The sequence below is a fragment of the Sciurus vulgaris genome (assembly GCF_902686455.1).
Source record: "Sciurus vulgaris genome assembly, chromosome: 9".
Taxonomy (NCBI): Eukaryota; Metazoa; Chordata; class Mammalia; order Rodentia; family Sciuridae; genus Sciurus; species Sciurus vulgaris.
The window spans coordinates 81,361,393-81,386,305 of NC_136469.1; the positions used below are offsets into that span (position 1 = coordinate 81,361,393).

The following is a 24,913-nucleotide window of genomic DNA, read 5'->3' on the forward strand; positions in this document are numbered from 1 at the left end:
CCCACTCTCTCCCTTGAGTGTCCTTTCCCCCTACTTCCTTCCCTCTGATAAACTTTACTATACTATCTGGAGTCCTGCTTGAAATCCTCTTATGCAAAAGTACAAGAGACAAGAACACACTGCAATCTCCGGTAAGATCTTATCTCGGATATGACCTTATCTGAAGAATCAAGGTCACTAAGGCAGGACTAAAATTACCTTCTTCTGTTTCTGTACTATAGATTTTACATAAATAAATATGTCTTGCTAAAGTGAAACTAACATGTTCCTATCCAGCGTCCTCTCAGTGGCTATACTTCTTGCTTTCTCTCAATAAAACCAATCTGAGCCTCCCTTTGACCGACTTTAAAGAATCCTTAGGGACTGAAGTGAGGTGCACCTCCCTTGGGGAACCTCCTCCGCGACAAAGAACACACTCGGAATGGTGTCTGTGAATGTGCTGAAGTTTGTTTTGATTTGTATTCCATGTGCACCAAGTTTCTTCTATTTCCAACTACTCAGGACTGGCGGCAGTTTTGAAAACTTCAACGGTGCCTTCTCTGTGTATGTGATTCTAGGCATAAACCAGTCAGTGGTGAGTCAATTGTAGTTATTATTTTTCTTTGTTACCTCTTTTCCCCTCGGTATTCAAAACATAGCTACTACTGCTTCTAATTAAAAAACAGAAAAGGAAGAAAACTACTAGTATTCGCTGTATAGCACCGCGCCTCCGGCTCCTCTCATCGGCTGGGAAGGTCCTGCGAGCCGCCGCAGCGCGGCGCTCCCCAGCGCCCGAGCGCCGCCCGCAGCCACCAGGCCGAGGGGCGGGGCCGCGCGGCGTGCTGACGTCAGAGAGGGCCGCGACGCCGCCGGGTCCGCGGGCGCTGGTTGCGGCGGCGGGGCTGTGAGCAGAGCCGGGCCTGGGCAGTGGCGGCGCCTTAGGACCTCGCGCGCGGTCCGCGGGCTCCGGGGCGGGGGCTCCAGCGGCGAAGCCCCCTCCCCGGGGAGGCGGGGCCTGGGCGAGCTCCCGAGCCGCGAGCGGCGGCGGCCGGGAACCATGCATCAGAAGCTGCTGAAGAGCGCACATTACATCGAGCTGGGCAGCTACCAGTACTGGCCGGTCCTGGTGCCCCGCGGCATCCGCCTTTACACCTACGAGCAGATCCCGGTGTCCCTCAAGGATAACCCGTACATCACCGACGGCTACCGGGCCTACCTGCCCTCCAGGTTGTGTATCAAAAGGTACAGTCTGACCCTCCCCTCCTCTCATCTACACCCTTTTTGTCTGGTCTTTTCGCCGCTTTCCCGTCTTTGCTCCGTGCTCAGCGTTTTTTCGCCGCCCCCATCCTGCCATCTCTTTTCTGCCTCCCTGTCTCCCCTCCAACCTTGTCGGGATATTTGATACACGGAGTAATAATGAGAGTAGCAGTGATCATAATTGCCAACTCTCTTGTGGCGCTTGGCTGTTTACAGAGCGCTTTTACATCCTTGATTCCATTTGATGCTCATTGGGATATATGTTGGAATCGACCACACTGACAATGGCTGGGCCGTTATTTGCCTTATTTATACCTCACCTTTGTTTCTCTTTAGAGCAGCTGTGGGAATTCAGATGTTTTGGGCCACCTAAAATACTTGTGTGATGGGAAATAAGTCCATATCGCCATACACATATATTTAGAAAGTCCTGATTCATTCATTTAGCAAATACTTATGAAGCCCCTGCTAAAAGCTAGGCACAGTAGCAGATCCTTCAGAAAACAGCAGACTTGGCTCTTGTTCTCACCAGCCTACTAAAGTCTAGTCCGGGTGACAGACATTAAAGAGATAATTACACTATTACATAATAGCCATTGTGGAAAATACAGTGTAGGAAAAGCACTGTAGCAGAGAAGAGCTCTAACGGGGCACCTAGCCTAGACTAGAGGACCTTAGCATTTCTAAGAAAGCAATTTCTTTGTCATTCCAAACCTTTAAAATCAGACTCTCTTGAAAGCCTATGTTTAAAAAAAAATCTGAAAAATTGCTGTTCTAGTTTTTAGAATAGCTGTCAAAATTTACTGTATGTACTAACATACAGAACCCCAATTTTAGCGTAGTTAAGATACAGATGATTATCCAGGTCATTGTAGTGGCAAACCCCAGTGCTGGAATGTAGGTGGTTGAATAGCTCAAGCAACTACGACAGTTTGATTCTTGATCTTTCCAGCATGGTCATTCTCCATCCTTATTTCCTTTTGTCCTGCCTTGAAAGTGTTTTTGTGACTCATAATCACAAGGTGACATCATTGTCCAGCCCTCTAGCTTGAATAGATGGCTAACAGGACTTCATATTGCAAATCCTAATTATTACTTCACTTCCCCATGCCTTCTTCGTATGAGTGATTACACAAGAAATCAGACCTGGACCCTGCTCAGGATATGGAGTTCTATGAGGATAGGGCAGGCAGTGAATTGTCCTAAAATATTATGCCCACCTGCCATTAGGCCTCAGTATTTTGTTGTTTAGAACCCAAATCTGATGGAGTGGAAAAGAAGTATAAAGCATTAGATCTTGAGCTGTTGAGTCAGAAAAACTTGAGTATCTCAAACTGCCAATTAATAGCTGTGGAACTCTGAGCAAAAGTTTAACATTGCTGAGCCTTATTTTACCTACTTGTAAAAATGAGGGTAATCAATATATCTGATTCAGGGGGTAGTAAAAATTAGATGTGATTATATAAAATGCTACACAGAATCTGGCACCTAATAAGCACTCAATAGATATTGCTATTATCATCAGTGATTTTTGAACACATAATGGCAATGAAGATGATTATGGATTTTGAAGTAGAATAGAGTTTGGGGATCCCTAATTTTTTATACATTAATAGTAGATCCTCTCTTCAGGATATTCTTCCAAATGTTCTTCCCACCAACTCGATCTTTTCCAGGTTCATCCCTTGCCCTCTTTTCTTTCAGCTTTCAAGAGTGACCAGGAAGTATTTTGGATATGAGAAGAGGTTTGATATATCCTAACAGTTCTGCTAATACTCTGGAAAAGCTGTTCAGTTAATTGGGGTATACTGGGTTTCACAAAATAAAAAGTTCTCAGGAAAAAAGTAGAGTGTAGTATGGATTATCGAAACAAATCTGTAGTTAGATGTTTTCTAGATCATTCCTTCATCCCCTCCCCACGAAGTCTTTAAACTAGATACTTTATATGCTTTAAACCAGATAACGTCTAAGAATAAAGGATGATTATTTGATAATTTGAGACCTTGCAGTGTTTATCACTTATACAAATGGAAAAGTAAGAAGAGCCATGAGGACTGTTGCAAATTCAGTGAATTATACATTAATGCTTATTAATAAGGACTTCTGAATCAGACTATCAAGACCTCAGTTTAAGCAAAAAGATAAGATTTTGTTAGAGAAATGAAAGGGTATTTTAATCGTTAGTCATTATATCATCTCCTTGCAAATCAAATTAGTTCTGTCAATACCCGAAGAACCATTTCACAAAATTAAGGAAGGAACTGGAGGGAAGTTGCAACAGCCTATAATCCAGTTCCTTTGTTTCGTAGATGAAGAAACTGAAGCCCAGAAATCTTAAGTGACTTGCTCATGATTGCAGAGCTAATTTGTATCTAGGATGGGAAGGGAACAATGAGCTTCTTGACTTCTGGTAGGAATGGTACATTCTCCACCGTCATGTACTGCCAAAACCAGTCAGTAGGCAAGACATTTTAAAAGAACACAAATAGTACACGTATTATGAGTAACCTCCTATTGTTCCTGAAAAGGATAAACTCATACCATCTGGAAACTAGTCTGATTTCAGAACATCTATAGCAGCATTGTTCCAGCAACTTCTTTAAGAATCTTCCCAATGGATCAATTTGTTTTTATTCTGCTTCTCTAGGTCTATTTAACTTTGTATTTAATGAGTACTTATTTATTTTAAATTTGTGCCTAACCGCATACTAAACAGCTTTTCAGATACTGTTTTTATCTATCCTTTTTAGTTACACATGACAGTAGAATGTATTTTGACATATGAAACATACATGGAGTATAACTTCCCATTTTTGTGATCGTACATGATATGGAGTTAAACTGGTCATGTATTCATATATGAACATAGGAAAGTTATGTCTGATTCATTCTACTGTCTTTCCCACTCCCTTCCTTTCATTCTTTCCCCTTGGTCTAATCCACTGAACTTCTATCCACCTCCCCTCATTGTAAGTTAGCATCCACATATCAAAGAACATTCAACCTTTGGTTTTCATATACCAATTATTGAAGTCAGTGTTCTAGCTAACAGTTTTTATCTGCAACCTCATTTCTGTAGACATTAATGAATGATGGGAGCAAGGCACTCTGCTTAGAAAAGTGGTGTCCTGCAAATGAAGGAAAAGATGAATGGTATTGGCCATCAGGGAGCTGATGGGCTGAGGATGGGGTATTTACATGTAAATCAATGTAATAGAAGGAAATTGTAACTGATAATAGAGTTCAGCACCAAAATAACTCTTTAAGATTCTAGGATTGGTGGAATTTTGGGGGGAAAAAAAGACTAATTAAATGACATCATATTTTAAATGACACAGATGGGGGTAAGGCCTTAAAGTAGCAAGTATTAGGTAACTCCCCCAAATTTTTCCTGACCTTTGCTGACAGTTGAGTGAGCCAGTATGAATCTGAGCTGCATGTTTGTTTACTTTCCAGTTTGTTTATTTTATCTAATGAGACGGTAAACATCTGGAGTCATTTGCTGGGTTTCTTTCTCTTCTTCACCCTGGGAATATATGATATGACATCTGTGTTACCTTCGGCAAGTGCGTCCAGAGAAGATTTTGTAATTTGTTCTATTTGTCTTTTCTGCTTCCAGGTAAGTCATTTCATAAACGCTATTACTTGTGAAGAAAACTTTTATCAGGCAGGCTTGGGCATGTGGCTCACCACTTGCTTTGAATAGCTCCCCAAGTGCATACGGGTCAGCTTCTTTCATAAAATAAACACCGGAAAAGCCTGATACTGTCAGGTGTTTGTATGTTATGGAAGTATATTTGAAGTTCACGGTTTCAAAGATTGAAAAATATTGTTTACTCTCCTCTTTTTCATTTTAGACACTTCTGCTTTAAGATTAACACAAAAATATAAATGTATGATTGTACTCTTACTATCACGCTGAAGTAGATCACTAATGCCAACTTAAAACCTGTTTGGGAGGATTTCTTAACTTTTTTCTGTTTTGTAATATATCTTGTGATTGTCATACTTGTTATTTTCACACTGTTTTTATTTTACTGTCTTCTTTTTCTGGTATTGGTCTTATGTTCTGTTGCTTTAATTTTAATTTCTTTTGATCCTTTTATATTTGCCTGGTTTCAGATATTTTCAGTTTCTGTTCCTCTCTGCCTCTCATATCAATTCCACTGCACTTGCATTTGTTTCCAAGGATCTATAAAAATGCCTTTAAAAATTACATTTAGTAGATTTTCAAACATTGTTTTATAGCAGAAAACAAAGATGGGCTGTAGTCCTATTGGCATTTTAAATTTTTTAAAAATACAGAGACTACATTAAAAACATGAAAAAAAAAAAAAAATCATTCTCCTTCATCCTGACAGATGCAGACAGTACTTTATATAGTTAACCTGTTGCTGCTATTTGAGAGGTGAATCTATAAGTCAAATGTTCAAATGTTTTTTAGCATGTCATAATATTCCAGACCTTCATCATCAGAAACACTACCCCTTTTTTTCTAATCCAGTTTCTAGAAAAAAATTTTAAATTTCTTTGAAGAAAAAAATACTTAGTATTTTTATATGATTAAAAATCTGTTTTTTTCTTGAAATGTTTTTAAATTTATACTCTTTCTGAGGTTTAGTTTTTGTCCTGACTAGAGCCAAAATACCTTTTAGGATCCATCTCCAGTTATATAATGGAAATGAGTCAATTTCTTTATACTGACAATTTTAGATGTAAGTTAACATTATTAAGATGCTCTTAATAGTTATTAAATATAAACTGGTTTGTAATCTACTGTTGTATAAATATCATCTGCTTTGAAAATCCCATTTCCCTCTACCCCAGGCCTGTGCTTTATCCCTTTCACCACCTGCCACATGGAATATTACTTCAGAGAATACATATTAATTTCCATTTTGGCCTGAGAAAACACTATATTATAAAACTAAAAGGGTTAAATAATTATAATAGCTGCCCAGGAAAAGATAGACTCAAAGTGTTACAGAAACTTGCTCAGGATTATTTAGCTAGACAGCAAAATCCTGTTCTAACTGTGAATATATGGATCTATTACATACTGTACAACTTGCTAAAGAAAAATAAACACATCTTCCCTACAAGAAGAGCACTTCTTAAAAAATTATGAACTGGTTCACCTGAGTTTTCTGGACCCTTAGGATCAGCAGGCAGCACAGTAAACCATAAATCTGTTCTTAACGTTGACTTACATTTAACTTTCAAAAGACATCACTTTTTTTCTTACTCCTGTTCATTCTTTGTGTTCAGTGCTTTTTTTCTCAACCAGATTTGTAGAGTACATTTTGAATAGTAGAATGTTATTCAGGATTTGGAAGCTTTTCACAGGAATTTTTTATTTTGGAGAAGAGTGGAATCTGAGAATGCCTTTCCCCAAATTCAGTTAATTTATATTCAGTTCAACAGATATTTGTTGAATGCCTCCCTTATGCTTGCAGGTCCTGTACTAGGTAGTGGTAATACAATGCTGAGCACAGAACCAACATGTCATAAGAATACATCACTCATGTAGGAGTGTAGAGAGAGAGTAAGGAAGGGCATTTAAGCAGAATTAATAATTATGTAAAAGCCTAGAAGCAAGAGACAGCTTGGGCTTGCAGCTGTTAATCTTTATGTTTAAATCCTGGGAGAATGGAAAAAGGTAAGGCTGGAAAGATATGCAGGGGCCAGATCATGAGGTACTTTGTCATGCCAGTGAGCTTAAATGTACCACCCCACTATCAATGGCCTAGTACAGACTCTTGTTCCCAGGGTTATTTCTGTAATCTCCCACCTCAGCCTATCTAGTCCTCATCTTGTAAGGGTGCATTTAAAATCTTCAGTAGCATCATTGAACACTATAATTGTATGCCTGAGGTATCCCATTAAAACTTTCTGTGATAACTGAAACATCCAGTTGGCCAATTTTTTTTTTTTTTTTTCATTTTTTAAAGGAACTGTTAATGATGACACATTCCTTTTAAAACAGGGCACATTAAACATAGATTAACGTTTTAAAAACTTGTGATCTTTATTAACATTACTTCCCTTCCCCTTTAATGCGGTTTTTCTCTTTTACTTCCTTTGTGACAATTGAATGAGCTTTTTTATTGTTTCTTATTATTACTCTAAGTATACTATATATTCATGTAGAAATTCAAGCAAACAAAAAAACCTATGGAAGAAAGTAAAAGTCACACTTGACATTTTGGTTAAAATTCATCCAAATATTTGTGTATGCATTCCTACTTTACATCTGCCTATTGTTTGCTCATCTACCTGTCTACCTAATTTCATGCCATTATCTCTGCTTACCGATTTGTGTCCCATTCTTATATCATTCTACGCTATGACAATGAGACTTTTCCCTATCATTGAGAATATGCACCACAAGACTAATCTGAGAAAACCACCAACCTTCTTAAAGTTTTATTTAATTGAACCAGTAAGCTGTGATTGGTAGCTTACCAAACACAGATCAGTAAGGATTTTAGACAGTAGATGAAGAAATGAAGTTGTGACTAAGTACAGTGTTTATTGTCCCGTTTTCTTCACATACACCTCCATTGGTAATGACTTAGTGTAGGCTCTTGTTATTGTTCTCTGGGCTATTTCTATAACATCTCCCATTGGCCTATCTAGTCTACACCTTATAAGGGTGCATGTAAAATCTTCAAGAGTATCACAACTGGTCTATAATTTTGAAGTTGAAACCCCTTGATGTGTAAGGGTCACGACATGAAGAAAGCCGTAGACAGTCTTCAATGGTTCTGTATTTTTCATTATGCTACTTTTCTTTGTGGACCCCCAATAAACATACCCATGCCTTCTTGTTTGTTCCTGATGAATATCACCAGAACTGTAAGCTCCTCACCAGGTGATAGCCCCTCTGTGATTCACCTTTCCTCCCACTAGTACCACCCTCAGATGCACAAATACACTCACAGATCCAGTACCTTCCCTCCTCAATTTTCTAATTATGCTTTACACTGACTTCTCTTATATGACTTCTTACAGTACTATTTGTTTACTTGTTTCTCAAAAATCTTTTCAAGAATAGAGGTTTTATCTTTATAATCAGTAAGCCATGATTATTTGCTTTGGGGACAATAAAACCATGTTTACCTTAGAATTCAAAAGTAAACTCTTTACAGTATGTCTTAGGTACCTATGAAGTCTTAAATAAAAAAGCAAATTAGTGTGAGTCTATTTGATTAATTTTTTAAAGTATATATTTATCTTGTATTTGCAGACTATTTTCCCTTTTTGGGGGGGGCGGGGATTGGATAATGTTGCTGGGGATTGAACCTAGGCCTTTGTGCATGCTCAGCAAGTGCTTTAAAACTGAGCTATGTAACCAGCCTGCAGACTTCTATATTACAGGTTTTTGGCATACACATTGAAAATATCTGCAAGAACACATAACAGATGTTATCAGTGGCTACCTTTAGGGAATAAATTGAATGGGAATAGTTTATATTTTTTACATCATACAGTTCTGTAATCTTTTGATTTTGTTAAGGACATGTATTGCTTCTTTAGTATATTTTTTAAAACTCATTCATAGATCAAAATACCCTCACATGGTATTTTTAAAAATATTTGCATTGTGTAATTTCCCCACTTCTGTTCATAATTGTTATATAAAAATTCATAATTTTTATATAAAATAGCTATCATTTTAAATTTCCTTTTTTGTAATTCTTATCCCCATTTTACACATGAGGGGATTGGGTTTAGAGAAATGACATGTCTTACCCTACTATAAGCACAGAACTAGAATCTAAGACAAGATGTATTTGACTTGAAAGCATGCACTTTTTTCAGGGACGAGGGGATACTGGGGATTGAACCCAGGGGTGTTTTACCACTGAGCTACAGAGCTACATCTCCCAACTTCTTTATTTTTTATTTTGAGACAGGTTCTCACTACATTATTTAGGGCCTCACTAAGTTGCTGAAGCAGAAAGCCTTCATCAATACCCTGAATATCATGGATGAATTACTTTAGTTTCTTTTTGTTTCATTTTGTTAAGATTTCTTTTTATTTTCCATAGGTATGTATGCTTTGCTCTGTGGGCTATCATCTTTTTTCCTGCCATCGGTCAGAAAAAACCTGTCGAAGATGGATGGCATTAGATTATGCAGGAATTTCTATTGGAATACTGGGCTGCTATGTCTCAGGAGTATTTTATGCATTTTATTGTAATAATGTAAGTAGCTAAAACATTTCACATTCTACCTTTCATAAAGGTCTTAGATTTTCTTGCAGTGCTTCTTTTGAATTTCTGAATAAGTAACTACTTACAGAATAAACAGAGGAGTCTTCTGTAGGCGTAAACTTACTTTTCAAAAGAACCCTCTGAGCTCTAACATCTATTCCATACTTATTTTACTCCTTTTCCACTGGAAAAAAGTATATTTGAAGTAATCTCTGAAACTTGCTGTAGACATTGAATTATTAATGTTCCCACTATATTCATATGAGTATATGGTTCCTTATATATATATATATGTGCATATTGCATATCTTTAATTTTTGTGTTTATACAATTAAAGTTAAATAAAGTTAGCTTTTGATAAAATAATGAAGTTGGCCACCATTTTCCATTTCCATTCTTATCCTTTATTTCTCATTCAGTGAAAAAAAAAAAAAAGGTATAGCTATGCATGTTTTGACCCATCCATCATTGGGAGCCATGTGTGAACTGTGTATGAACTGGGCAACGTTTGAGCCGTTAAGGCTGTTTTGGGAATTCCTGGGTGAAATTCCCAGTTCGAGAAAGCCCAGATCATGCTGGTACCCTGACCTAGCTCACAGCTCCAAGTTCTTACACAGCCACTGGAGATGTGTGTAACCTGCCAAGAACCAAACAACCTGTTCACCTCCACCCCATCCTGTTTTTTGAGAAGAAGCTCCATACTGATCCCCTTTGGTCTGTAATACTATAAATAAAGCAAGCATGAACTTTTTCTTTGTTAGAAGTTAGACCCCTCTGGTCAGCGCAACCAGTCACACCCCTACTTTGAAAATATATAATTCTTGCCTTTTGTCTTTATTTATTAATATATTACTTTCATAGCTTTCATTTCACAGCCAGCCTACCTACTACGTATGGGTACCTACTCCCTCACCCATGCAGGACGTGGGTGGGAACCCATATTCTTCTATAAGAAATATGTTTTACTTTTCTTAGTTTTCTATTGGGTAGTAGATCTAAAGACAGACCACATGGGTTTTGAGTGTCTTTAACAACTATAAGATGTATCTGTTTCAAGTTCTGGATCAACTCAGCTTTCTGCCTCTAAGGTCCCAAAACTCAAGTTTTGTCTTGGGCAAAACAATATTTGCAAAACTGTTCAGATAATATAGCACCTTTCCTAAAAATGATGCCAAACCAAACCTTAAGGAATATAACCCCTTAACGCATCACCAGCCTGAAGGCAAACTGAGCCACAGGCTTAGTACATCTCAAACTCTCCCATTCAGAAAGTCCCATTGACTCTGCTCTTTTTCAATTGACCTCTTCCTAAGCATCAAAAATGGGACACATCAGAAAAACTACAAAAAGAGAAGGGAGGCTGCTAGAGCTAACACATTCCATGATCATATAAAGGAAAATTTACTTTCTTTTCTGGTTTCTTATCATTTCCAAATACTCAGTTGCATTAGTGGCTCTTTACCTTTTAAGGAACACAGGCTACCTTCAGAATGAGACAGAAAACTATGGACTGGACTGTCAATCCAGGAGAAGGTGTATTTGGATACACACCTAAAGAAACAATCCAGAATTGCAATGCAGGAGGTGAATAACCCTACAGAGTTCCCTGGAGCCAAGTTAAGAACTCAGATCTTTTATGATGCTAACTTTTTGAGCTTCAATACCAGCTTTTCAATACTCATTTAAATGCCTAAATGTCCCATCAACCTTTCAAACTTAATATATTTTCAAGCGAACCTATTTTCATGCTCCTCATCATGTACACCCCAAACCTGCAAGGTCTTCATTCATTTCCTCCATTAATGGAAGCCACTTGTTGGCCTTTCAGGATAGAAAGGGTTGAGCCTTCCACATACCATTCACCTATTAAGACCTTAGTGTACTTCAGAAATGCTTTCTCAGCCTTGCCCTTGCATCTAAATTCTTCAACAGAATTTGGTTCTCTTTGAATAAACCTTTAAAGTCTTTTAGAAGGCTCCCTATCACTTCTTTGTTTTCTACACTGATGTTATTTGAAAATGACCCTGTCACCCCATTCTTGAAGAACTCTGCTATTCCTGAATAACAACATGATAAAGTTCAAAATCAGTAACCTGACCTTGCTGCCTTTCAGCTTCCAAATTTCCCTGCTACATTTGCTGCTCCTTTTTCTTGAGAGCTCCTTCTTCCCACACAATATTAGCTTAAATGTTGCCTCCATTGTGAAGCATTTTTATCCCAGGTAACATTGTTCTCTTTTCAGTGGTTCTACAACTTTGAAATTCAGTTATAATTTTTTTTATTGCAAATAAATGGGATACATGTTGTTTCTGTTTGTACATGGAACAAAGGCGTACCATTTGTGTAATCATAAATTTACATAGGGTAATGTTGTTTGATTCATTCTGTTATTTTTTCCCTTCCCCCCACTCCTCCAATCCCTCTTTTCCCTCTATACAGTCCTTCCTTCCTCCATTATTGCCCCCCTCCCTAACCCTAACTCTAACCCTAACACTAACGCCTCGCACCCCCCATTATGTGTCATCATCCACTTATCAGCGAGAACATTCATCCTTTGGCTTTTTGAGATTGGTTTATCTCACTTAGCATGATATTCTCCAATTTCATCCATTTGCCTGCAAATGCCATAATTTTATCATTCTTTATGGCTGAGTAATATTCTGTTGTATATATATGCCACAGTTTCTTTATCCATTCATCAATTGAAGGACATCTAGGTTGGTTCCACAATCTGGCTATTGTGAATTGAGCAGCTATGAACATTGCTGTAGCTGTATCTCTGTAGTATGCTGATTTTAAGTCCTTTGGGTATAGGCCAACGGGTGGGATAGCTGGATCAAATGGTGGTTCCATTCCAAACTTTCTGAGGAATCTCCACACTGCTTTCCAGAGTGGCTGCACTAATTTGCAGCCTCACCAGCAATGTATGAGTGTACCTTTCTCCCCACATCCTCCCCAACACCTGTTGTTGCTTGTATTCTTGATAATCGCCATTCTAATTGGGGTGAGATGGAATCTTAGGGTGGTTTTGATTTGCATTTCTCTTATTACTAGAGATGTCGAACATTTTTCCATATGTTTGTTGATTGCTTGTAGATCTTCTGTGAAGTGTCTGTTCATTTCCTTAGCCCATTTGTCGATTGGGTTATTTGTATTCTTGGTGTAGAGTTTTTTGAGTTCTTTATAGATTCTGGAGATTAGTGCTCTAGCTGAAGTATGATTGGCAAAGATTTTCTCCCACTCTGTAGGCTCGCTCTTCTCATTACTGATAGTTTCCTTTGCTGAGAGAAAGCTTTTTAGTTTGAATCTATCCAAGTTGTTGATTCTCACTTTTATATCTTGTGCTATGGGACTCCTGTTGAGAAAGTCTTGTCGTAAGCCGACATGTTGAAGATCTGGCCCTACTTTTTCTTCTATAAGATGCAGGGTCTCTGGTCTGATTCCGAGGTCCTTAATCCATTTTGAGTTTAGTTTCGTGCACGGTGAGATATGGGTTTAGTTTTATTCTGTTGCATATGGATTTCCAATTCTCCCAGCACCATTTGTTGAAGAGACTATCTTTTCTCCATTGCATATTTTTGGCACCTTTGTCTAGTGTGAGAAAATTGTATTTATTTGGGTTCGTGTCTGTGTCCTCTATTCTGTACCATTGATCTACCTTTCTATTTTGGTACCAATACCATGCCATTTTTGTTACTATTGCTTTGTAATAGAGTTGAAGATCTGGTATTGCGATACCCCCTGCTTCACTCTTTCTGCTAAGGATTGCTTTAGCTATTCTTGGTTTCTTATTCTTCCAGATGAATTTCATAATTGCTTGCTCTATTTCTGTAAGGTACATCATTGGGATTTTAATTGGAATTGCATTGAATCTGTATAGTACTTTTGGTAGTATGGCCATTTTGACAATATTAATTCTTCCTACCTATCCAAGAACATGGGAGATCTTTCCATCTTCTAAGGTTTTCTTTAATTTCTTTCTTTAGTGTTCTGTAGTTCTCATTGTAGAGGTCTTTCATCTCTTTTGTGAGATTGATTCCCAAGTATTTTATTTTTTTTGAGGCTATTTGAATGGGGTAGTTTTCTTAATTATTCTTTCTAGAGATTCATCACTTATGTATAAAAATGCATTAGATTTATGTGCATTGATCTTATATCCCGCTACTTTACTGAATTCACTTATGAGTTCTAAACATTTTCTGGTGGAATTTCCTGGTTCCTGTAAGTATATAATCATATCATCAGCAAATAGGGATAGTTTGAGTTCTTCTTTTCCTATTCATATCCCTTTAATTTCTTTGGTCTATCTAATTGCTCTGGCTAGAGTTTCAAGGACAATATTAAACAGAAGTGGTGAAAGAGGGCATCCCTGCCTTGTTCCAGCTTTTAGGGGGAATGCTTTCAGTTTTTCATCATTTAGAATAATATTAACCATGGGCTTAGGGTGTATGGCCTTTACAATGTTAAGGAATGTTCCCACTATCCCTATTTTTTCTAGTGTTTTGAGCATGAAGTGATGCTGTATTTTATCAAGTGCTTTTTCTGCATCTATTGAAATAATCATGTGATTCTTGACTTTAAGTCTATTGATATGGTGAATTACATTTATTGATTTCCTGATGTTGAACCAACCTTGCATCCCTGGGATGAAACCCACTTGATCATGGTGCACTATTTTTTTAATATGTTTTTGTATGCGATTTGCTAAAATTTTGTTGTGAATTTTTGTGTTGATGTTCATTAAGGATATTGGTCTGAAATTTTCTTTCCTCGATGTGTCTCTGTCTGGTTTAGGTATCAGGGTAATATTGGCTTCATAGAATGAGTTTGGGTGGGTTCCCTCCTATGCTATTTCATGGAATACTTTGAGAAGTATTGGAATGAGCTCTTCTTTAAAGGTTTTTGTAGAACTCGGCTGAGAACCCATCTGGTCCTGGACTTTTCTTTGTTGGTAGGCTTTTGATGACTTCTTCTATTTCATTACTTGAAATTGGACTATATAAATTGTGTATGTCCTCCTCATTCAGTTTAGGCAATTCATATGTCTCTAGAAACCTGTTGATGTCTTCGAAATTTTCTATTTTGTTGGAGTATAGATTTTCAAAATAGCTTCTAATTATGTTTTGTATTTCAGTCGTGTCTGTTGTGATATTTCCTTGTTCATTCCGAATTTTAGTGATTTGGGTTTTCTCTCGTCTTCTCTTTGTTAGTGTGGCTAAAGGTTTATCAATGTTTTTTTTTTTTTTTCGAAGAACCAACTATTTATTTTGTTAATTTTTCTGATTGTTTCTTTTGTTTTTATTTCATTGATTTCAGCTGTGATTTTAACTATTTCCTGTCTTCTACTACTTTTGGTGTTGGTCTGTTCTTCTTTATCTAGGGCTTTGAGCTGTAGTGTTAGGTCGTTTATCTGTTGAGTTTTACTTCTTTTATTGAATGCGCTCTATGAAATAAATTTTCCTCTACATACTGCTTTCATAGTGTCCCAGAGATTTTGATATGATGTTTCTTTGTTCTCATTTACCTCTAAGAACTTTTTTATTTCCTTCCCAATATCTTCTGTTATCTATTCATAATATAATAGCATATTGTTTAATCTCCAGGTGTTGGAGTAGTTTCTGTTTTTGACTCTTTCATTTATTTCTAATTTCAATCCATTATGATCTGATAGAATACAAGGTAGTGTCTCTATCTTCTTGTATTTGCTAACATTAGCTTTGTGGCATAATATATGGTCTATTTTAGAGAAGGATCCATGTGCTGCTGAGAAGAAAGTGTATTCGATATTCTATAAATGTCTGCTAAGTCTAAATTATTGATTGTGTTATTGAGATCTGTGGTTTCATTGTTCAATTTTTGTTTGGAAGATCTGTCCAGTGGTGAGAGAGGTGTGTTAAAATCACCTAGTATTATTGTGTTATGGTCTATTTGGTTTCTGAAATTGAGAAGGATTTGTTTGACATACATGGATGAACCACTGTTTGGGGCATAGATGTTTTTGATTGTTATGTCTTGCTGATTTATGCTTCCCTTAAGCAGTATGAAATGTCCTTCTTTATCCCTTTGTCTAACTTTGGCTTGAAGTCCACATTATCTGAAATGAGGATGGATACCCCAGCTTTTTTGATGAGTCCATGTGTATGGTATGTTTTTCCCATCCTTTCGCCTTTAGTCTATGGGTATCTCTTTCTATGAGGTGAGTCTCTTACAGGCAACATATTGATCTTTCTTTTTAATCCAATCTGCCAGTCTATGTCTTTTGATTGATGAGTTGAGGCCATTAACATTCAGGGTTATTATTGAGATATGATTTGTATTCCTGGTCATTTGGTTCATTTTTTTTTTTTTATTTTATTATTATTTTATTTATTTTTTTTGACATGACTTGGTTCCTCCTTTATTTGACAATTCCTTTAGGATAATTCCACCCTTTGCTGATTTGCTTCTTTGTTTTTCATCTCTTCCTCATGGAATATTTTGCTGAGAATGTTCTGTAATGCTGGCTTTCTTTTTGTAAATTCTTTTAGCTTTTATTTATCATGGAAGGATTTTATTTCATCATCAAATTTGAAGGTAAGTTTTGCTGGTATAAGATTCTTGGTTGGCATCCATTTTCTTTCAGGGCTTGAAAAATGTTGTTCCAGGCCCTTCTAGCTTTTAGGGTCTGGATTGAAAAATCTGCTGATATCCATATTGGTTTCCCCCTGAATGTAATTTGGTTCTTTTCTCTCACAGCCTTTAAAATTCTGTCTTTATTTTGTATGTTAGGTATTTTCATTATAATGTGCCTTGGTGTGGGTCTGTTGTAATTTTGTGTATTTGGAGTCCTATAAGCCTCTTGAACTTGATTTTCCATTTCATTCTTCAGATTTGGGAAATTTTCTGATATTATTTCATTGAATAGATTGTTCATTCCTTTGGTTTGTTTCTCTCAGCCTTCCTCAATCCCAATAATTCTTAAATTTGGCCTTTTCATGATATCCCATAGTTCCTATAGATTCTGTTCATGATTTCTTACCATCTTCTCTGTTTGTTCAACTTTTTTTTCAAGGTTAAATATTTTGTCTTCAATATCTGAGGTTGTGTTTTCAAGGTGTTCTATTCTATTGGTTATGCTTTCTGTGGAGTTCTTAATTTGGTTTATTGTTTCCTTCATTTCAAGGATTTCTGTTTGTTTGTTTTTTTTTTCAATATCTCTAACTCTTTATTGAAATGATCTTTTGCTTCCTATATTTGCTCCTTTAACTGTCGATTGGTGTGCTCATTCAATGCCTGCATTTGCTCTTCCATCTCATCGTTTGCTTCGCTGATCATTTTAATTATGTACATTCTGAACTCCCTTTCTGTCATTTCTTCTGTCATGCTCTCATTGGATTTTATTGATGTAACATCTAGATTTGTTAGGGGCATTTTCTTCCCTTGTTTTCTCATGTTGTTCAGGTATCAGTGGACTGCTGAGATATTGCAGATTTCATCTACTGACTTACAATATCCCTGAAGATTTCTAGTATATCCCCTCTTAGCCTTCAGTAGCCTGAAGTCTTAGAGGAAGTTGATAATGCGGTGCTCCACAAGGAAGCTGCCTCTCTAGGTGTAGTGGCCTTCAGGTGGGGTATATTCCCTGCTAGTGGGCAGAGGTGCCTCCACTTGTTGACCAATGGTCATCCAAAGGGGAACTAGGCTGTGGGCTGAGGCAAGGCCTGTTTGGGCCAGTGTCTCTGGTTTTACCAGAGAAAACCTCACCCAGCTGGGAAAACTCACCCGGTGGTGAGGTCTCGCTGGTCAGTTCCCCCCCTAGAGGTTCCCCTCAATCCACAACTACTGCCTGGGCTGGGCTGCCTTCCTCTGCAACGTTCCTAGGGGTCCGGACCTACCTCCTGGGCCTGGGAGCCTCACCCTTTGCAGACGAGTCTCCTTAGGCTGCCCCTCCTCAGAGAAGCTGCCCGCAGTCCTGGAACCTTCGCTCCGCCCCTAAGCGCGTCTCTGTGCGGCTCTTCCACCCAGAAGCTGTTTAGGTCCTGGGACCCTGCTCTGCACCTAATCGCCTGGCTATGCGGCCCCTCCTCTGAGCAGCTACTGGAGCCCCGTACAGTCGCTCTGAGTCCCAGCCACCCGCCGCACACCTCTTCCTCTGGGCAGCCACCCTGTGTTCCCATGCAGTGGCTAGGAGTCCAAGCAACTCACTGCGTATCTCCTCCTCCCGACAACTGCCCGTAGCCCTGGTGCAGTCACTCCGAGTCCAAGTGACCCGCCGCATTTCTCCTCTTTCTCTGGGCAGCCCCCCCCACCGTGTTCAGGAGCGGTTGCTCTGAGTCCAAGCGACCCGCCGCACACCTCCTCCTCCAGGCAGCCGCCCAGAGCTCTGGTGCAGCCGCTCGGAGAACAACCGACCCTCCGCACTCCTCCTCCTCCTCTAGGCAGCCCCCCAGTGTTCAGGAGCGGTCACTCTGAGTCCACACAGCTCGCTGCACACCTCCTCCTCTGGGCAGCTGCCCGGAGCCCTGGTGGGTCGCTCTGAGTCCCAGTGTCATGCTGAGTGGCCTCCTCTACGATGCTCCCAGTTGTCCAAGTTCAGTGCTCCAGCGGGGGGAGGGGTGTGTCGTTGGGCAGCTCTACTTCATACAGTTCCCTGCATTCCGGAACAACCGCCCCATCCGGGACGCCTCCCCAACGGGAGAGACTCACCCGGTGGCTTTGAGTTGGTCCCAAATCTCTCAATATCACCTCTTCTTGAATCCTGAGTCCTGGAGCAACATGAAATGCAGCCACCCTCTAGTCTGCAATCTTGAAACGCCTCAGTTATAATTTTTGTCATTAGATTATGATCATTTGTCCATGTTTGCCCCTCCCAGAGTCCACATGCTCATCCTCTGGGAGAGTCCATGTCATAGTCAGCTATGTTTCTACAGAACTTTTAACTGTGCCTTGAATATATTAGCTATTCAGGAAATGCTTTTGTAGGAATAAATGCAGTCTTTTGGTAGCTCGCTTCAGAATTTGGTTTGTCATTCTATGAAACTTAACAGTTGTATGGCATATGAATATTTTTTAAGGAAGGTAAATAATCCTGTTTGGAATTGAAAATACCAAGTAGTTTGGAATATATTATATACAAGCCAGAATTACTCTTTTCCTCCCTTTATTGTTAATAACAGAATTAAAATCTGGTTTCCTTTCATTTCAGTACTGGCGACAAGTATACTTGATCACAGTGCTTGCCATGATCCTGGCAGTGTTCTTTGCTCAGATTCATCCCAATTACCTCACACAGCAATGGCAGAGGCTCCGCTCTATCATCTTTTGTTCTGTTTCGGGTTATGGAGTAATCCCTACTCTTCACTGGGTTTGGCTCAATGGAGGAATTGGTGCTCCTATTGTACAGGTACGTTAAGTGTCATCAGTATTTGTCTCATTTTTTTTATCTTTCAGTTTTATTTTGGGTAAAGTAGTATAAACATTAGTGGGTGATTTTGCATCTTTTGAGAACATATTTAATTGTATGCTGACAACATAATTTTCACTGCTATATAAATAAGCATATCATTCAAGAGCATATGTAGTCTCATTAGTATTTTTTCCCTGAATGTCTTCTGTGAAGTAACACATTCGTAGTTCTTTTTCTCTTACCTTTAGTATATAAAATACCTAAGTCTTTATCTGTGGAGGACTTCAAAGTTTCTAGCTTTGTCTCTAGATCAGTGGTAATGCCAGTGATTACCAAAATATAGAAGTAGGAATACTTGATTTTTTTGGTGGGGGAAAGAGGAGTTGGAAAGAATATTTTTGTTGAATCTGTTGAATTTGAGGTATCAGTAGGATAGAAGGTGCACTTAGGGTCTGGAATTTAGGCCCCATTTGAGACTAGTGATAAAGATTTGGACATTATCATCACATTGGTTGATGGAGCCAGGGAAGCATATTCAACCCACCGAGGAAAACAAATTATAAATTAAAAGAAGAGCTATTCATGTCAGGTATTATGGAATAAGGGTGATATGCATTAGAAAGATCCTCAGAATTGAACATTCTTGAGATAAGGATTAGAAATAAGACTTATATTCTTAGAGATACGTATAAAAATGCCAAGTGTGTACTACAGAATAAACCTGAAATTTTCTTACATAAGGATATATACCAAGAAAGCTGGCAGAATGCTAGGCACAGTGATAGACACCTATAATCCCAGCAACTGAAGGTGGGGATGAGGCAGAAGAATCGCAAGTTAAAGGCCAACCTCAGCAACTTAGTGAGACCCTGAGCAATTTAATAAGACTACATCTAGAAATAAAAAATTAAAAGGACTGGGGATGTAATTCACTGTTAAAGCACCACTGGATTTAATCCCCAGTACCAAAAGATAAAAAAAGAAAAGAAAAGGGAAGCTGGCCGAAATTATGTCTATTTATTGCATTGGGACCTTTAGTCTGGAATGTGGGATTTTAAAAGCAGGCTTTTTTCAAGAGAATCAGCTATTAGTAAAACATGTATTAGTAGAAGAGGAAGAACCATTAGTAGTAAGTAGGCTTACATTCACTTACATGAAGTTGGCAACAGTATGGTGGGGAGCACTTGGATATATTACTAAGAAAGAACATTCTATGATAGTGAATTGGGTGATTTGATCTGGTTCATTTGAGGACAACGGTGATGCTTTCTTCCTAAGGTTAGGAAACTGGGAGGAAAGTGAGATAGTAGTGATGAAGGATGTAAGTGATCCTGCTATCTAGGAAAATATTTTTCTGACAGTTTTAATTCCCTAAAAATAAGAAAATAGAATGGGAAGCTGCCACCCTAAATTTAATTCTAACAAATGGATAACTTGTTAATATAGAAGTAATTAAAATTTTGGATGTGGTCCCTTTTAAGCTTATAATAACAAAGAAAAAGAACAAGACGTATTAAGTCAGTGGATACTAAAGAAATGCAGGGAAAAAATGAGAATCATTTCATGTTCAGAAGTCTTAAAATTGAAATATGACATAGGAAGATAGTGGTTATTAAAGATGGAATTCCAGTATGATCATAGATCATTCCAATGAGAAAACAAAGGGAAACTTTTAGAAAATTCTCTAATAAGCTTTAATATTTAAAATATGGAGAGGTCATTAACAAAGGTGAAAAGTTCCAGAAGGGATAATCCTAAGAGGTGAGGTGAAGTTAGGTTTTAGAAAGTCTGAAAAATCAGAGGTTGATTAATCTGAGGAATCTGAGGGAGGGCTATGATAATTCTCATGTATTTGAATTGGGAAGAGAAATAATTTGTTTTTATTTCTCAATAATTTGTTTTTGTTTGATTCTTGGTAAATTTGATGTATAATCAGAATTAGGAATAATATGTGTAAGTTATAGCTGGCTGATTTTATCAAGGCCAGGAAAACTTTTTTTTTATATTTGTTCTTTTTAGATATACATGACAATAGAATATATTTTGACATATTATTCATACATGGAGTATTTATTATTCTAATTTGGATCCCATTCTTGTGGTTGTACATGAGTAGTTACACCAGTCATGTATTCATATATGAACATAGGAAAGTTATGTTGGATTTATTCTACTGTCTTTCCTATTCCAATCTTCCCTCCTTCCCTTCATTACCCTTTGTCTAATCCAGTGAACTTCTATTCTCCTCCCCCTTTATTATGTGTTAGCATCTGCATATCAGAGAACATTTGGTCTTTGGTTTTTGGGGATTCGCTTATCTCACTCAGCATAATAGTCTAAAGTTCCATCCATTAACCAGCATATGCCATAATTTCATTCTTCTTCATGGCTGAGTAATAGTCCCTTGGGTATATATACCACATTTTCTTTATCCATTCATCTGTTGAAGGGCACCTAGATTGGTTCCACATCTTAGCTATTATGAATTGAGCTGCTATAAACATTGATGTGGTTAATGTAGTATGCTGATTTTAAATCCTTTGGGTATAGACTGAGGAGTGGGATAACTGGGTCAAGTGGTGGTTCCAAGTTTTCTGAGAAATCCCCATACTGCTTTCCAGAGTGGTTGCACCAATTTGCAGTCCCACCAGTAATGTATGAGTGTACCTTTCTTCCCACATCCTCGCCAATATTTATTGTTACTTGTTTTCTTGATATTTGCTGCTCTTCTTGGAGTGAGATGGAATGTCAGTGTAGTTTTAATTTGTATTTGTCTAATTGCTAGAGATGTTGAACATTTTTTCTTATATTTGTTGAACATTTGTGTTTCTTCTTCTGTGAAGTGTCTGTTCAGTTCCTTTGCCCATTTATTGATTGGGTCATTTGTTTTTTTTGGTGTTAAGTTTTTTGAGTTCTTTATGTATCTTTTAGTAGCCTAACCTTTGGGGCATCCACTCTGCTCCATTTCTGTGGACTTCTTCCTGTAGAATGAAAGCTCAGGCTTATGTTATTTATGAGATTTATCTATAGAACAATTCAGATATAACAATCTTTAAATTCTACCATTATATTCATAATAAAGAGAATTCAGTAAGGTAGAAAGAAAAAAAAAACATGTTTTACTTTTCAGGATTTTGCACCTCGTGTAATTGTGATGTATGTGATTGCTCTTCTTGCTTTCCTATTCTACATCTCCAAAGTTCCAGAACGGTACTTTCCAGGTAGGTGTCTCTTTCACAGAGATTTTTGTGGCTTTACTCTTTTTTTTTTTTTTTTTTTTTTTTTATTTTTTAGTTGTCGATGGACCTTTAATTTGTTTATTTATATGTGTTCCTGAGAATTGAACCCAGTGCCTCACATATGCTAGGAAAGTGCTTTACCACTGAGCTACAACCCCAGCACCTGTGGCTTTAGTCTTATGTGTATGCTTTAAGTAAATGATTCACAGAATCAGAACTTAGATTTATTTTTTTAAATATTTTTGGATTATAGGATAATACTCCTATTTCTTTAATGTTATATAAAGCTCCAACTTTTCAAAGGGCTTTCACACATTTTTCCTCAGAGTATGAGTTGAATTCAGTAAGTAGTGGGGATCATAATACAGTAGTTCCCCCTTATCTGTGATTGTACTTTCTATTTCCTGTTACCCAGAGCTAAGAAGAAAATAATGTCTTGGCATCCCTAAGATACTCATAAGAAAAGGATAGATTACATTCTTCAGTACAGAGAAAAGTATTTATGATGGAAAATAACAAAGAGGACACTGGGTGGAGTGATTATTCTCTAAAACATGTATTTGTTTTGGTACTATAGCTCTGGAGTCTGATTGCCTGGAAAATATTACATTGGCTGCATGAGCTAAATAAATTACTTAAACTCTCTTAGCTCCAGTTTCCTTATATGAAAAAGAGATAATACTTCTTCTGGGGTTTTCATGAGGATTAGATGAGAAAATGAACATAAAACAACACAGTTCCTAACAGGTACTAAGCTGACAATAAATGCTAGCATGTCCCTCAACTTGGTCTTAAAAATGAAACATGTAGTTTAATGAAGGGCAAAATGATACATATCTAGGTAAGCCTTTGACTCAATAACAACTTTAATGTAGTACATAAAACAATGTTTTTTTTTTTTAACTTGGAAGACAGAAAGTCAGGGATTTGCTTGATTCCAAACTGCAAACTTGACGTCCCTTCTTCCTGGTTAGGAATCTCTTCCACAGTGAATTAAAGATGGGAAAGAGAAAGGATGAAAAAACCTGGAATAGAGAATGAATCCACCACATATCCTCAGGCATTCCTCTGTACACTTGGTTTTTCACCACTGAGCTTTGAATAGGAATGGGAATACCAAGAGTCTGAGTGTGTAAACATCAGGTTATGGGAACATTACCAGGATATGCTCCTGAATTGAAGACCAACTATCTTCCAAGCAGGGCCAGAATTTTCCTCAGAAAACAAATTCTGGTAAAATATACTTTTGTATCTTATTAATGATTCTTTTAAAAATTCTGTTTCTCTTCACAGACAAGTATAAAATTGAGCCATAAAAATTTTTTACAGTATGTGATTGTGGCCATAGTGTTTTTAGACCTTAAAATATTCAGATCCAAGGTTTAAAATTGTCTAATGTAGAAAACCCACAGAAGATCAAATGCACTGTGGTGTAGTGCAGGTACATGAAAGTGGTAGAAATGCTAAGACCATAAACACACTAAAGGCTTTAGAGGTGAAAATGATAGTCTCAAATGTTCAGAGAAAAGTGTGGGGGAAATACAGGCAGTAAATACTGGGAAATTGAAAAAAAAAACTAAGCCTAAAAGTTTAAATTCAGCTCACATTAAATTTTTTAAAATACATAAACACCACAGTGGTGTTTGGTGGATCCAAGTATCTCTGAGGAATCATGAATGGAATTGAGTAGATCTCTTGTACTACTATTTACTATTACAAAATAACCAATTTTTTTTATAATCCTCTATTTGTGTTGGGTTTTTCTTTTCTTTTTTTTTTTTTTTTTTTTTTTTTTTTGTTTTTGTTTTTGGTACTAGGATTGGATTGAACCCAGGGGTACCAGGATTGAACTCAGTGAACCCACTGAGCCACATCCCCAGCCCTTTTTATTTTTTATTTTGAGACAGGGTCTCACTAAGTTGCTTAGGGCTGTATTTGAGTTTTAAAAATGAACCTGTAAGCCTCTTTGGGAGTTTAGGAGTCTGTACCCTGTCCCCCGGAGGGCATGGGAAGGCTGAGAACCCATATAGAAAGAATCCTGTTGACTTATACTTTAGTATCAGTATTCTGCACTAAATTATTATTCTTGGTAAGAAAAAAGGGAGAAAAGGTTGGAGAACAGTTACATTACGTGATCACATACTCACCATGAGTAAGAGAAAGTTTACACTTAAGTTGTTATAGCTGTTCTTTTGTTATATACCATACTTTAATTATTAATCTCCCTGGAATTTAATATTTAACCACAAAGAGAAATTATTTTCTGAAATTGTATATATATGAACTAAACAACCTTAATTAACCCATTACTACTTACAGAGTTTTGCAGATTATTCCATTAGAATTTAAGATTCAGGGCTCATATAAGATTCAGTTTTCTCTTTGCATACCTGTGTAAAATAAATAAGTGCTTCTAGCAGGTTCACATCTAAACACAAAGTGCATCTCCTACTCAACAGATTCATAACTAAATCACCCTCTGATGTGTAACCCTAGTTTCTTATAATTTTTTTTCTATTACACCAGATAGGAATTGAGACATGGGAGGCAAAAGGTCAAATTCCTGAAATTAAACAAGTTAGGTTTTAAGAAAACACTGTGAATAGCATTTCTAAAAATTACCTGTGTGCTAGAGGAATAAATCCTTAAAATTAGATCCAAATATGTGTTCATCCTTTTTTAAAAACACTTGGATCTGAATTAATCTCTAGTGTTCAGGCACTGAGACTAATAAAAATTTTCTGCTGCTAAGCCATAATTCCATGGCTGAAGATTAGAAACTATTTTAATATCAAAATAGTACAATCAATATTAATTTCTTTTTACCTTCCTTC

At 37.4% G+C, this 24,913-nt stretch overlaps 1 protein-coding gene across 8 annotated transcripts in view; it reads left to right on the forward strand.

The window, feature by feature from the left end:
• Window positions 1-844: 844 nt before the first annotated feature.
• The window catches only part of PAQR3 (progestin and adipoQ receptor family member 3), a 69,814-nt gene continuing 45,745 nt past the window's right edge, over window positions 845-24,913 (forward strand). For 6 of the 8 annotated variants that reach the window (XM_079152950.1, XM_079152949.1, XM_079152951.1 and 3 more), the window contains exons 1-5: window positions 845-1,221; window positions 4,693-4,855; window positions 9,291-9,446; window positions 18,640-18,837; window positions 21,971-22,061. In XM_079152950.1, coding sequence (XP_079009076.1) covers window positions 1,037-1,221; window positions 4,693-4,855; window positions 9,291-9,446; window positions 18,640-18,837; window positions 21,971-22,061 — 793 coding nt within the window. In that variant the 5' untranslated portion in view covers window positions 845-1,036. Of the gene's footprint in view, window positions 1,222-4,692; window positions 4,856-9,290; window positions 9,447-18,639; window positions 18,838-21,970; window positions 22,062-23,053; window positions 24,896-24,913 lie in introns of those variants that run through there. The other 2 variants (XM_079152952.1, XM_079152953.1) reach the window with 2 other exon arrangements.